The sequence below is a fragment of the Saccoglossus kowalevskii genome, chromosome 10 (genome assembly GCF_978046115.1).
Source record: "Saccoglossus kowalevskii chromosome 10, keSacKowa6.1, whole genome shotgun sequence".
NCBI classification, from domain to species: Eukaryota; Metazoa; Hemichordata; class Enteropneusta; family Harrimaniidae; genus Saccoglossus; species Saccoglossus kowalevskii.
The window spans coordinates 22,655,402-22,671,012 of NC_140650.1; the positions used below are offsets into that span (position 1 = coordinate 22,655,402).

The 15,611-nt window shown below is 36.5% G+C and overlaps 2 protein-coding genes across 2 annotated transcripts in view; both read left to right on the plus strand.

Moving 5' to 3' along the window:
• LOC102801482 (protein mono-ADP-ribosyltransferase PARP14-like) overlaps positions 1–15,611 on the plus strand; it is a 183,447-nt gene that overhangs the window by 50,317 nt on the left and 117,519 nt on the right. The window lies entirely within an intron of this gene.
• LOC144346702 (heparanase-like) lies at positions 3,668–9,776 on the plus strand. Its single transcript, XM_078007245.2, has 3 exons — positions 3,668–3,693; positions 8,938–9,087; positions 9,527–9,776. Exons 1-3 carry the CDS (start codon positions 3,668–3,670, stop codon positions 9,684–9,686), a joined length of 336 nt encoding a protein of 111 aa, XP_077863371.2. The 3' UTR covers positions 9,687–9,776.

Consider the following 15,611-nt stretch of genomic DNA (forward strand, 5'->3'; position numbering starts at 1 on the left):
AAGTACAGCCATATGTGCCATTCGGTGTCTTGAGTACTTTCATTGAATACAATTATATACATGCAGATTTCAACCTATTTTTTATGTTAAATTTGTCATCTATATTCGAATTTATATTGTTAATTTTTACACGTCACTGAAACACAACAAAACGTATGAAATATTGGTTGACAATATATTAAACCCCAAAACAAAAGTAATGTTAGGACAACAACCCTCGTTCGACTAATAATTTAAAATCCAAAAGAACTATTTGCTCATATAAGCTGTTTTACTACTTGAAACCCGTAAACTTAATATGCGAATTGTATTATGTCTTAATACTGTAATGAGCTTATTTTTGTTGCACGTTTTTATCGGTTAAACTGAGTAATGTTCTAATAAGATTAAAGCTTCGCAAGCGTGGAAATTCAGTCCCAAGCGATGATAATAACACACGCTAAGAACGCAAAGGCCTTTTGGTGGACGCTTGTTTGTAAACAATGACACGCTATGACCACCTGGGGCATGCGTAGGTGATTACCCCCCGGCCTTAACATTTGCACTTACTCAAATATTTTAACACATATAACAAGTTGATAGCTGATAAAACACACTCAGTGGAACGTCAATCAGATTTTGTTATGCAAATGTCTAGTATGTCGACCTTTTCCCGAAACGCCGTGACGCGTGTTTTTGTAGTCGGAGAACTGGGAATTATAAACAGTGTTTTCTTCTGGGCTAGTATTTGAGACCCTTTGCTGAATATGGTAATGATTAAGGGGGAATTATATGACCTTCTCAAAACCAAAGTTATTTTGCTGTGGATAATCTTGAATTGTGCAAACATTGCTAGCAGAATGCGTCTCTGCCATGTTCTACAGTTCTACTGGCCTTGCACCATAACTGGAACCTAGATCCTAAAGAGGCCGATATCTACAATTAGTGTCCTAGTAGCGGTCCAAGATTCCAAACGTTGACATCTGGTAAAGCTCTAAATTCAGAAATGCCTAACATTAATAAGTGCACGAGTCAGTAATACAACCAAAATTGTGGTTAAAACTCACTAGGGGACGTTTGTCCATTCAGTATGCCTCATTTCCAGACTTTTTACTTACGTTCGATCTGGATGGAACGTTTCGAAGTAAGTCGTACGCAGGCCGTTGTCGAAGCAACAACGTCTCTTTTACGAATAGATGAAATCATCTTAGCCAATTCTTCACACAAATTTTCAACGAAACTTAGAAACATTACATACAGCCCTTGAAATTTCATCCATAAAAAAACAACTCAAGTGAGTTCTACGCTCGATTTTATTGCGTTAAACAATTATTAGATTTTAAATTGTGAATGCAAACACACACGGATTCTTGGTAATGCATACTAATTAGATAACTTGTTACTGGTAAAAATTATTGAAAACATTATGCGCATTTTGAGCAATAGTACTAGAGAGAAATGTAACTCATACTCTACATTCTTAACTAGTCTTACTATGATCACGTTAAAGAATAAACCTGTGGTTACTTTCAAAAGTTCGACTCTGATCAAAAACGTGTCTCAGAAAACACTTTTACATCAACCATTCGATTATTTTTTTCGGCTAGCAACGATGGAATTAGTCTATTTAGAACTACCATGGTGACTATCAGAAAGCAATTTGGCACAAATTCAAAATGGCGGACGGGTTGGGAGGCTTAGCAGTTATTTCACTGTGAGCATTGCTGGTTAGTAGTATAACAACTGTCATATTTAAAATACAAATTGTATACAACTAAACGTAATTTGTAACTACTTATGCCAGGTAAGCGTAAAGTTAACACTCATGTTATATAGCCTATGCTGTATCTAATGGAAAGAAACTCACTTCAAAGCTTATAGTCATTGGTATGGCTACTCAAGCAACATCAAAATCCGTGTTGGAGCTCGTTCATCATGCAAGGCATTGCATACGTTATAGTCAAGTGAGACTTCTTCCAGCAACACTTGCAAGACGAAATATGGATCGATATGTTGCAAATGGCAATATACCAATACCATCTGATCTTGTGGAGAAAGGGGTGGTTCTAATCCTCTCCGTCACGGCTGTAAAAAACTGAAACGAATACGTCATGAAAACTAGAACTCAATCTCGTTTATTCTTCAATAACATACATGCAGATGTTAACTCGTAAAGATCAATAAAACAAATGAATCTCCCCACAGATCTTAAAGCAAGAAAATTCGGTCAGTGTGTAGCATATATCATAGAAAGAAACTTCTGATGGAATAGCTACACATATTGTAGCATTCTAAAAATGTGTAGCAACAACATGATCCAGATCTAGTACAAAGAAATACAGTCAGCTGGCGCACACGTGATAATAAATAAATACGATATTTACCATATGGGGGCCGCCATCTTGAATGCAGCATTAAACTTAATAAGTTGTGAAACGCGTTTTTCGGATTCCTACAAATCAGGACAAAAATACCAATCTTTCACAGATACGATCCATTGGGATAATATTAAGCCAGCCGATAACAAAATTCGGCTGAATTCGTCGTTTTTGTGTGGAAAAATCTCTTAAATACGAACACCTAATTACACGAAGAACATAGAACACTTTCCTGGGGTATTTGAAACCAGTTCAGCAGCCAATCAGCGACGGCCTTACAGTCTAGCTGGAATACTTGTTGAGATGTTGATCGTTTAAAAAATAAAAATACCTGAGGCCCCCTAACGATTCAATTAAAATAAAAAGTCCCTAATTGAAAATAGGATTTTGATTTTTCTCGTTCATTTCAAAATACTATTTTCGGGAATCACAGATAAAATGTAAATTGTGATTACTTACCGCAATTTCATCAATTGATATTATGTCGAAAACCAAAATGTTAGATACCAGAAAATATTCACTTGGCCGTCATTAACGACGGACCTTTAACAACTGTAATTGTTAGATAACAATTCACTTAAATAAAATAAAATGGATTCTTTCAATTAAACTTGGTACTTAGATGTTATAGGACAATGCACAGACCTGATAATCACCTAATTTCCATAATTTTCGGTTTTCAACTGATATTTCAAGAACTGATAATTTTAATGCTCTGAGACTTTGCACAGACCTGATTAGTTTTGATTTGAAATATTGGGATATTAATCACCTAATTTATATAATTTGCCTTTTTTCTGCTGTTATACTGATATCTCTAGTATTAACTATCCCATTTCAATGGAACTTGGTACAATGATGCCCCTTGGACGGACAATGCACGGACCAGTACAGTTTTACAGTTTATACGCTTTTCCATCAATAACTCAAGTACTTACTTTTTTCAATGAATCTTGGCACATAAATAAGGCAATACAAAGATCTATTTATGTTTTGGTTTATATACATCTATGAAAATTACCTAATTTGCATAATGAATTACTTTTCGGCTTTCCATTGAAAAGTTGGGGGGGGGGGGGGCACCAGCCTTAATTTCGAGAAAAGTTGTATTTCAGCGCATAGTGGCTATTTTGTCAGTATTATAAAGTATTTACCATAGGTTTCTGTGGCAGAGATATGGTGTGCTGATATAAGCGGAAAATATCATATATTGTAAATGATGGGGCCCTGAATTATTTTACAAATCTGGGATTAAAGTAGTGTCAAAAAAAGTTTTTTTTAAACATTGTGTTCTAAGGAAATACAAAAGAATGCCGTTATTACATGGTGCCATGAGGTAATAGGTTCATGATTTTACATAATAAATGTACTGTCAATGACACATGAATACAAATATGAGTAAGCTTCTGCCTTATTCCCCCAAATGTTTATGTGATTACCAGATTATCTGCTTCATGTATCGGTTGAATTCACCGTTGGTGGCGCTCTTGTAGAACCTCGTATCATACGGTTTGCTCGATATGGGTTAATATACATTTACTAGCTGACAATTTAATCTCTAAAATGTTGTTTTTGTGATTGTCAAAATACTATTTTGATCAATTGTCAAGCAAGCGGTTTTATTTTCTCTTTAATGTGATCGTAGCAAATAACAAACTTTATGAATAATGAGACAAATACGTTGATATTTCTCTCTAATACCACGGCTCAAATTGCTTAAAATTTTTAATATTTTACCGGGGGGAAGTTACCTAATCGATATGCATTTCAAGAAATCTACCTGGGCGTGCATTGTCAATTTTACTTTATTTCGAATGCAATAAAATAAAACAATATAAAAGAAGTAAACTGATTCTCGATTGAATTGATTTGCACAATTTTAGCACCTGTTTATTTCTATATAATATTTCTATATGTTTCTTAGTTTCAGTTAGCATATTTTACTAAAGAAATAGCTGAAATGCATTCACCTGTCCGTAAACTAACTTTACCCAAGTTTACTCTCGCCCTGTAATTACGAGACTGGCGCGTGATATGAGAATAAGACAGCCTTCAGCCCAACTACGCGAACTGGCTTTTGATTCTAACTCTCAAAAAACAGTGCAACCTTCTGCAAGTACTCCACAACTTCCACGCGATACAACGCCGGTTTTCAAAGGCAACACCTTGACAATATTACCACAATAATAATGACCAATGCCAAAATATTCTACTACAAACACAACTTCCAAGACTGGATAACAGACAAATCAATTCAGTTCTGATTACCCACATGGATCCTTCACAATCTATGTAGTATACCCATCATGCATTGCAACTGCTATCTAAATATTTCTATTTCAGTTCTGGTTACCCACATGGTTCCATTACAATCTATGTAGTATACCCATCATGCACTGCAACTGATATCTAAATATTTCTATTTCAGTTCTGGTTACTCACATGGATCCATCACAATCTATGTAGTATACCCATCATGCATTGCAACTGATATCTATATATTTCTATTTTAGTTCTGATTACCCACATGGTTAAATCACAATCTATGTATTATACCCATCATACATTGCAACTGATGTATATATATATTTCTATTTCAGTTCTGATTACTCACATGGATCCTTCACAATCTATGTAGTATACCCATCATGCATTGCAACTGATATGTATACATTTCTATTTCAGTTCTGATTACGCACATGGTTCCATCACAATCTATGTAGTATACCCATCATGCTTTGCCACTGATATCTATATATTTCTATTTCAGTTCTGATTAGTCACATGGTTCCATCACAATCTATGTAGTATACCCATCATGCATTGCAACTGATATCTATATATTTCTATTTCAGTTCTATTTACCCACATGGTTCCATCACAATCTATGTAGTATACCCATCATGCATTGCAACTGATATCTATATATTTCTATTTCAGTTCTGATTACCCACATGGTTCCATCACAATCTATGTAGTATACCAATCATGCAATGTAACTGATCTATATGTATTTCTATTTCAGTTCAGATTACCCACATGATTCCATCACAACCTATGTAATATACCCATCATGCATTGCAACTGATATCTATGTATTTATATATCAGTTCTGATTACGCACATGGTACCATCACAATCTATGTAGTATACCCATCATGCATTGCAACTGATATCCATATATTTCTATTTCAGTTCTGATTACCCACATGGATCCTTCACAATCTATGTAGTATACCCATCATGCATGGCAACTGATATCTATATATTTCTATTTCAGTTCTGATTACCCACATCGTTCCATCACAATCTATGTAGTATGCCCATCATGCATTGCAACTGATATCAATGTATTTCTATTTCAGTTCTGATTACACACATGGTCCCATCACAATCTATGTAGTTACCCATCATGCATTGCAACTGATATCTATATATTTCTATTTCAGTTGTGATTACCCATATGGTTCCATTACAATCTATGTAGTATACCCATCATGCATTGCAACTGATATCTATATATTTCTATTTCAGTTCTGATTACACACATCGTCCCATCACAATATATGTAGTATACCCATCATTCATTGCAACTGAAATCTATGTATTTCTATTCCAGTTCTGATTACCCACATGGTTCCATCACAATCTATGTAGTATACCCATCATGCATTGCAACTGATATCTATATATTTCTATTTCAGTTGTGATTACCCATATGGTTCCATTACAATCTATGTAGTATACCCATCATGCATTGCAACTGATATCTATATATTTCTATTTCAGTTCTGATTACACACATCGTCCCATCACAATCTATGTAGTACACCCATCATGCATTCCAACTGATATCTATGTATTTCTATTTCAGTTCTGATTACCCACATGGTTCCATCACAATCTATGTAGTATGCCCATCATGCATTGCAACTGATATCAATGTATTTCTATTTCAGTTCTGATTACACACATGGTCCCATCACAATCTATGTAGTTACCCATCATGCATTGCAACTGATATCTATATATTTCTATTTCAGTTGTGATTACCCATATGGTTCCATTACAATCTATGTAGTATACCCATCATTCATTGCAACTGAAATCTATGTATTTCTATTCCAGTTCTTATTACCCACATGGTTCCATCACAATCTATGTAGTATACCCATCATGCATTGCAACTGATATCTATATATTTCTATTTTAGTTCTGATTACCCACATGGTCCCATAACAATCTATGTAGTATACCCATCATGCATTGCAACTGATATCAATGTATTTCTATTTCAGTTCTGATTACCCACATGGTTCCATCACAATCTATGTAGTATACCCATCATGCTTTGCCACTGATATCTATGTATTTCTATTTCAGTTCTGATTACCCACATGGTTCCATCACAATCTATGTAGTACACCCATCATGCATTCCAACTGATATCTATGTATTTCTATTTCAGTTCTGATTACCCACATGGTTCCATCACAATCTATGTAGTATACCCATCATGCATTGCAACTGATGTATATATATTTCTATTTCAGTGCTGATTACCCACATGGATCCTTCACAATATATGGAGTATACCCATCATGCATTGCCACTGATATCAATATATTTCTACTTCAGTTCTGATTACCCACATGGTTCCATCACAATCTATGTAGTATACCCATCATGCATTGCAACTGATATCTATGTATTTCTATTTCAGTTCTGATTACCCACATGGTTCCATCACAATCTATGTAGTACACCCATCATGCATTGCAACTGATATCTATGTATTTCTATTTCAGTTCTGATTACCCACATGGTTCCATCACAATCTATGTAGTATACCATCATGCATTGCAACTGATATATATGTATTTCTATTTCAGTTCTGATTACCCACATGGTTCCACCACAATCTATGTAGTATACACATCTTGCATTCCAACTGATATCTATATATTTCTATTTCAGTTATGATTGTTCACATGGTTCCATCACAATCTATGTAGTACACCCATCATGCATTGCAACTGATATATATGTATTTCTATTTTAGTTCTGATCACCCACATATTTCCATCACAATCTATCCATCATCCATTCCAATTGATATCTATGTATTTCTACTTCAGTTCTTATTACTAACATGGTTCCATCACATTCTATGTAGTATACCCATCATGCATTCCAACAGATATCTATGTATTTCTATTTCAGTTCTGATTACCCACATGCATCCATCACAATTTATGCAGTTGTTACGTTTGAGTTTATTTTTATGTATTTATTATTTGTGTAACTTGTAGTTGGGGTTTTATTGAAATGTCATATTGTCCTCGGTCGCTTTATGTTGTGTTCTTTTGTCAATTTATCCCTATTTTGCATATTTATTTGTACTGAGTTAGGGAGTCTGCTTTGGCTATAAAAGCCTTTTTGTTTTACGTTGACGAGGTAGATGGCAATTAGACGGTAGACTGATAGCAAAAAGACTCCAAATAGACGGTGAACTGATAGCACTATAATTTTTACCAGTATCACTGACTGGTTTATCAGTTTATTAAGAAATGGGTATTGTTCTTGAACATTGTTAGCTGTCCGTTCTGGCTTGTGTTTTCGTTCCGGTGACGTGTTGGAAGAAGCTGGAAGAAGTCCACGTGTGAGCTGAAACTTGGTACGCTTCGACGGAGATGAATGAATGAAGATTGACACCACCTGGGAGTCGTGACAAAAGTTCGAAGACGACGGAGTGACAGGCCAGCACAAAACGAACTCTTTGATTTGATTAGTATTGTTAATTTTGACTGTTTGTTCTTTTTGCCGTTTTTAAACGGAAGTCTATATTGGATGTATGCTACTGCTAGCATACTGCTAGTTTGAGGTGTGGTGTAGCACACAAAGTTATGTGACATTTCAATAGGCCATTGAAAATATACTACCGTTCTATCTTGCACACTGCTTGCGTTCGGGCGTTTTATTTGTTATACGAGTCGAGTACGAGCGTCTGAACGTAACAGTAGTATACACATCATGCATTGCAACAGATATCTATGTATTTCTATTTCAGTTCTGATTACTAACATGGTTCCATCACAATTTATGTAGTATACACATCATGCATTGCAACTGATATCTATTTATTTCTATTTCAGTTCTGATTACCCACATGGTTCCATCACAATCTATGTAGTATACACATCATGCATTGTAACTGATATCTATGTATTTCTATTTCGGTTCTGATTACCTACATGTTTCCATCACAATTTATGTAGTATACACATCATGCATTGCAACTGATATCTATTTATTTCTATTTCAGTTCTGATTACCCACATGGTTCCATCACAATCTATGTAGTATACACATCATGCATTGTAACTGATATCTATGTATTTCTATTTCGGTTCTGATTACCTACATGTTTCCATCACAATCTATGTAGTATGCACATCATGCATTGCAACTGACATCTATGTATTTCTATTTCAGTTATGATTGTTCACATGGTTCCCTCACAATCTATGTAATATACCCACCATGCATTGCAACGGATATCTATGTATTTCTATTTCAGTTCTGATTACCCACATGGTCCTATCACAATATATGCCTTATCATTGCATACTAAACATGATACAGAAATAATTCTTCCAAATGCTTTCAGTGAGCTGTCAGTTGATGAGTATTTATTAACTCCACATGATAGACACAACCTAACTGTAAGGTTTGTAATTATGCTGTCAGTTTGAGGATCATATTAATCATTATCACTATTAACCTTAGGCATTAACCTTATCACTACCATCACAAATTATTCCTGTTAACAATCTGCACTTTCCTTCAGAAGATTGAAGCAAAAATAGGCAATTTTGGGGTGAAATCTGAAAATTGATCAAAATTTGGTCTTTTGGCCCCAAAATTAGGGTTCAATGCCAGAAATATTAAAGAATACACGAAAAAAGTGCGGAATAATTTTGGTGGGAAAGTCTGGTGGTGAAAAGGTTAATGCTAAAGATTATTCAAATGAATTATTTGCTATGAATCTGTAATTAACAATATGTATTAATTAGTCTCACATGAATGAATCCTTTTAATATTTAAATCTGATCACCCCAAGTATCCTGATAAGTGTAAATGAACAAATATTTATTTTTGTTTTTCAGAATTGTTGATTTAAATGGAGTTGCCGTGAGGATGATAAATAATCACACATTGCCAGATTTGTCACCACGGCATATTCACCCTGGTGAAAACCTTATACTGCCACCATTGTCATTTGCATTTTATGTTATTCCAAATGCCATGGCGATGGCATGTTTATAGGTAGAACAAAATCTGATTTGCTTGTATAATATAAAATATGATATTCTGTATTCATAAAAATGTATCACAGTAAATACTTTTGTAACCATATGTATTTTGTAGGCTAGTAAAACATAGTGGATACGTTGTTGTATGACTGATCAGCCTAATAGGGTGATTACGGTAAATATATGTAGTTGCGCTGTGAAATCGTTAAACACTTTACTATCAAGGCTTGCATATGATATAGTCCTTATTGTATTTAATCATACTCAGTATTTATTTTTCACATTGATGAGCAACTTAGTGTTTGTTCTAATTAATCTGTTTATTACCATGTCATTCTGTCACATTGTTAGTCAATTTGAGATAACTCGTCATGCGTTGGCTGGTTGAAACAAGGAATAAACAATGCTGTATTGTATCAGATGATATGTTGTGAGACTATACTTGGTCTGCGAACCTGCGAGTGACAGTATGAATGACATTGTGACGTAACCGTGAACCCCTTCTTGCTGTGTACGTCATCAACAAGTGACATCATCATGAATACCTCTTATATGTTGTGTACATCATCAATGAGTAACATTGTATTTTATTTAAGTTAGTGTACCCTTCATCAACATTGTGCTCTACAGTATGTGCGTAAAATACAACCCTTCCATATTTGCTAACAAGTTTTTTTTATTAATCGCCAAAGTTGATCCTGGTGCCAAAGGCTATGCCCGAATTTGTAACGAGTACTTGATTGTGTTGCATGTAAACGTGTGTGGACGTCGGTATCGCTACACAACCTGATGTGAAATTCCTACCTTAGCAATGCTGAAATACAACACTACTGTTAGGGTAGGTGGTGTGAGATTACACACATGTGGACAGTGCATAGATTAGTGTTGTCAATAATTGATATATATCCTGATGTACAGTACATGTGTATTCATGGCCGAATTCAATTCATGGTCAAATTTGTTCATTTCATGACATCATATGTGAACCTTGTCATTTATGGTTAAAAATGATTTTTCCACAATCGCTTGTCAGATTGCTTTGAAATGCGGCATGAATGTTGTTGACATGGATTACACTCTGACTCTAAATTTTCATGGCACCATATGCGAGTGTAAATTGTAGTGCATTTAAAAAAAAAATGTTTTGCGCATTTTCGACTTAATTATTCTCTGGAACCACCTGCCACACCTGCTTTGAAATTCATAATGTAGACACATGAACTGGTCCTTCCTCAAGTTTGTTCATTTGGTGAAGATATCTTCATTTGTATTGAAGTTATGATTTTTTATTTTTTTTATTTTTACTGTTTCCCATATATATGGGCTATGTATAGTGCATGGACTCATGTAGACAACAATATCAGTTGGAAGTTAGGCTTTCTCAGTACACATTGTTTCTGAAAATAACCTGGATGGGCAAATATTTTCCAGAAATCCTCAAGTTCAGGTCAAGTTAATTTCCAGGTTTATACATTTGTTGCTTTTATATGAGTGATACTGAACAGTGAGGGTGGGAGGGACTGAAACACCTCCCCAAAATCTTCAAGGCCAGGCCAGGCCAGGCCAGGCCAGGCCAGGGTCATCTCAAGTTCACATGTTGATTGCATGCATGTCGAGGGACAGGATATCACCCCTCCATCAAGATATTTCAAGGAAAGTTCAAGGTCATCTCAAGATCACATGTCATATTGTCTAACTTTGTCATTCTCAATTCAGTCACATGTACAGTAACCAAATAATGCATAAATATATATAAAATATATATACTTCATGTTTCAGCTTCAATTTCCTGTACACCCACATCATCAATTATACATATCCATGCATTACATACACAAATGAGTTCCATCTTACAGGATATGCCCTTCCAATGACCATTGCCACAATTACTAAACAGTCATAGACCACAACTCTCCTATCGGCCTAGTAACTGCCACTGTCCTCTATGTTGAGCTTGCTCCCATAGTATCACCCTGTACAGGAATCCATTTTCCCTATTTGCATGCAAGGTTGAATAAATGCTAGTGACCTTTGACATATATCATATTAGTCTTGTTCTTGAGCAATCATTTTGGTGTGTGACGCTTCATTGCATTAGTTGAGTTATTCAAATATCACATCAATCACCATTGTGCTATGTTTTTAAATTAATTTGGAGACTACCCAGTAGTGTCTTTTGTCAACTTTCTGACCAGAGAACCTACCTTACACTTTCTTGATGCTTACTCATATACCAGCAGTGTGTAATATAATTTATATAATATAATTAATAATATAATTCACTAGTAATTAAAAATACATGCGTCTATGAATATACTATTCCTATGATAGTCACTGTCCTATTTTATGGCTATCATTACTTACAGCATGTCACTAACCAGTATATAAAAAATGCATAATGCAAAGCCCATTCTATAAATGGTCAAATGTTTTTTGGTCTAGGAAACATGTCAAAGCATGGGTCTTAGGGAATCCTGCCAGAGCAACTGCACAAGTTATAAGAGCAAATTAACAGCTCATAAGGATGGTATTCCCAGAATAGCACCAACACAAAGCCCTTCTCCCCATGAAAGCTACTGGCTACAAAATCCACTCACTGTGAAAGCCACTCAGTGCAAAGCTACTAGTGTATAATATAATTTATAAAATTCACTAGCACATTTTATATTGTAGTGTGCATCATGCGTTGTAATTTTCTACAGTTTTCACATTGCATTGCATTTCATGTTCTTGTGTAGAGTCACTTTGACCATGCATTTGCATGTGTCTAAAACAATATTTTAGTGAGATTTGGTGATTTTTATGTGGTTATATTTTTAAAAAAATCACATACATTTTTGCCTTAATTGTTGCCCATTCTAATTGTAGAATGGGTAATTTTAATTCACACACAAGAAGATAGTCTAAACTTGTAGCCTTGTTCGCCTGTTTAATACAGCAACACAAATATTTAAACAAAGACACAACATCACAGAGCTGAACTGACAGCAAAACAATGGGTCGTATATCACTTAAACACATTGATTGTATGACCTTTGATGATGTACAGGACACAAAAATAACTATACATAATGCTTGAACTTTTAAACTTGTGTACAGTGGTTAAAAAAGGGAATGCTCATAAAATGAGGAAAAAATGGGAGAATTTAAAATATACATGTCTTTGTGATGTGATTTGCACAAGATTTATCTTGATTTTATTATTATTATATATATATATACATATACACATGGATATACACCAAGCTGTTTTTATTTGAAATCAGGCTCAGTTAAAAGCTAGTTCAATTTATTATAAGTTGTGATTGCTTGACAATGTCCCACCTTAGCATGTTGATCTCTCAACCCTATGAGTGTCAGGTTTTGGTAACATTCACACAATATCTGCTTTTTGACAAAAACTGACAATCCTTTTATCATAATCTAAATGCCAATTTCAGATAGTGGTTATATGATTCAAAACTGTGTTGAATTTTAAGCAATATTTATACAATATGTGCAAATTTATGCTGCATTTTTGATGTGTTAATGTGTTACACCACTGCAATTACAAATGTTAAAACTGTACAGCATAAAATTTGCTGTTTGAGTTTAATAATGCTTGAAAGAAAAATGAATGTTGTTAATGTCGACTACATCATAACATTTGTCTCATTTATAATAATCCTTGTCATAAGGATGACATCAAAGATGACTGAGCAGAGCTCTTGGGTTGACCACATCTGTCGTCCATCCATCAACTTTTTTTCATTCCAGTGTCGTCCCTATAGTAAAAGCATACTGCTGATAGTGTGGCGGGGTCGGCATTGCCAGAGGATGCTAGATCCAAACCCAATTTTGGGAGTAACTAGCATTCAAAAAAAAGCCGAAACAGTTCTGCATGATGACATATGTCGAAAGGAAGACCTGGGAATGTTAATGGAGCGCTGACGGGAGAAACTTCTCTGCACGAATCTGTACCTGAGACTGTTCTATCACCTATGCGCAGGCATCACTGTGATCATCTTGGCTGGAACAACAATCAAAGTTTGGCCCGCGATGATGGGATCCAATCTAAAATGGATTGCGCATCTCTTAGGTAATAATTGATAAAGATGTTTTGCATTCTCCAGTAGCTGTCTTGCCTCGACTCCTTAGTATGTCTCTCTCATAGCTCGAACCAAGCATTGAAGTAACTCCTGATCCTCCAGGCCAACAATATTGGACAATAGGGGGATGACAATCATGCCCTGGGATTTGTTTCTTGGCATGAAACCTGATTCGTGTCTCTAGCACAGCTTGATTGTCCATATTTTCCGAGATGGAAAATGCTCCTAACTCAGAATGACGTCTACCAGAGGTAAGAGCTAGAAGGAAGACTGTTTTCCACGTCAAATACTTCAGTGGTGCTAATTCCAGTGATTCAAAAGGTGGTCTGCTTAGAGCTGACAACACAACCACAAGTCACAATTAAGTGGTTCCCTAGATTGGGGTCTAGGCATCTGATTATGAAAAGCAGTCTCTTAATAATAGGACAATCGGCTAGTCTTGTCCCCAAAAAGTTTTCAATGGCGGATGACAAGGCTGATCTATAGCCAACGATTGCTAAACAGATGGATGAAAAAAATCACAATGGGGTGGCATGGATCAACTTCCCTTCCACTACACTAATCAACGTGGAGTCAACCACTTGAAGTCGTAGACTGCAGTGGTGGAACCCCATTAGCCCTGGCCAGGATGTTGGCAGCCCGCTCAGATAAACCTTCCGTCTGTGCAAGTCTACTGAGAGCCTCCATGCGTGTAATTGGTAGTGTGCCGTTGGGTTGGACGGGATCTGGGATGTCCGGAAGCACTAACATTTTCAACAGTAGTGGAAACCAGGCCGTAGTTGGCCAGTTGGGCGCCCAGATTCAGGTGTGCTCCTCTCAAAGTTTCTTGAGTACCCTATGAATCAGCAGGAAGGGAGGAAAGGCGCCCACATCCATGTGGGTCCACAGAATTGATAATGCATCCATGGCCAAGGAGCTTAGTATTCTGGGGTGAAACATTGTGGTACCTGCCATTCCGTGTTCTGGAAACTGAGTCACCGAGAAAGGGCATCCGCTTGGCTGTTCCGCACCCCTGGAAAGTGGTGTGCAATTAGCTCCAACCAGTCGTCTAGGTACAGGTTGATGCGTACCGAGAACTGATGCAGCAGCAGCACCACCTGTTTTAACACTCCGGTGAACACATATGGAGCCATGCATAACCCAAAGGGGAGCACCCTGAATTTGAATACTTGGCCCAAATGGGTGAATCGAAGGAGTCTAGTGAAGCTAACCAATCAAAACGATGCACGAAAAGTAAAACCATGTTTGGTGTCTCCATGCAGAACTGACAAAGGAGCACATACTGATTTAGCTTGCTTAGTTCCAGAACTGAAAGCTAGCCATCTGCAGCTTTTGGAACTACAAGATGTGTGAATAGAAGCTCGGACTTGCTCAGACTCTTCTTGCCTGTGTATGCTCTTTGTAATCAAACTGTCTACCTCCTGCCAGATTGCTTTCGCTTTCAGGGGTCTCAACGGAGCGGAGGGATCAACAGGGGAGGTTATGTCACCACCTCTTCAGGGGTTGGTTACTCACTGCTTCGAAGTCAAAATACATTGGCACAATCTGAGTGCGACAGGGATATGTGGCCACAGTTTCGGCAATTCTATATCGGCGGCAATTTCTCTCCGCCGAGGCGAGTCCCCCAGAGGTAAGTAAGAGTTGAAAAGCTCTGGATCTGTCTCCTACCGAATGCTTGTCCAGCCTCCTTGTCGCAGATGGAACCGCCAAATTCGCTTCCCCACTACTTGGATTTGCCAGCAAAAACACACTGCCAAAACAGCATCCTGCTGCAAAGAGGTAGCCCCTGCCAAGAGAGCCAGATGACACGACAGGATATCACACATAGCTGTGCAATATTCCACCAACAA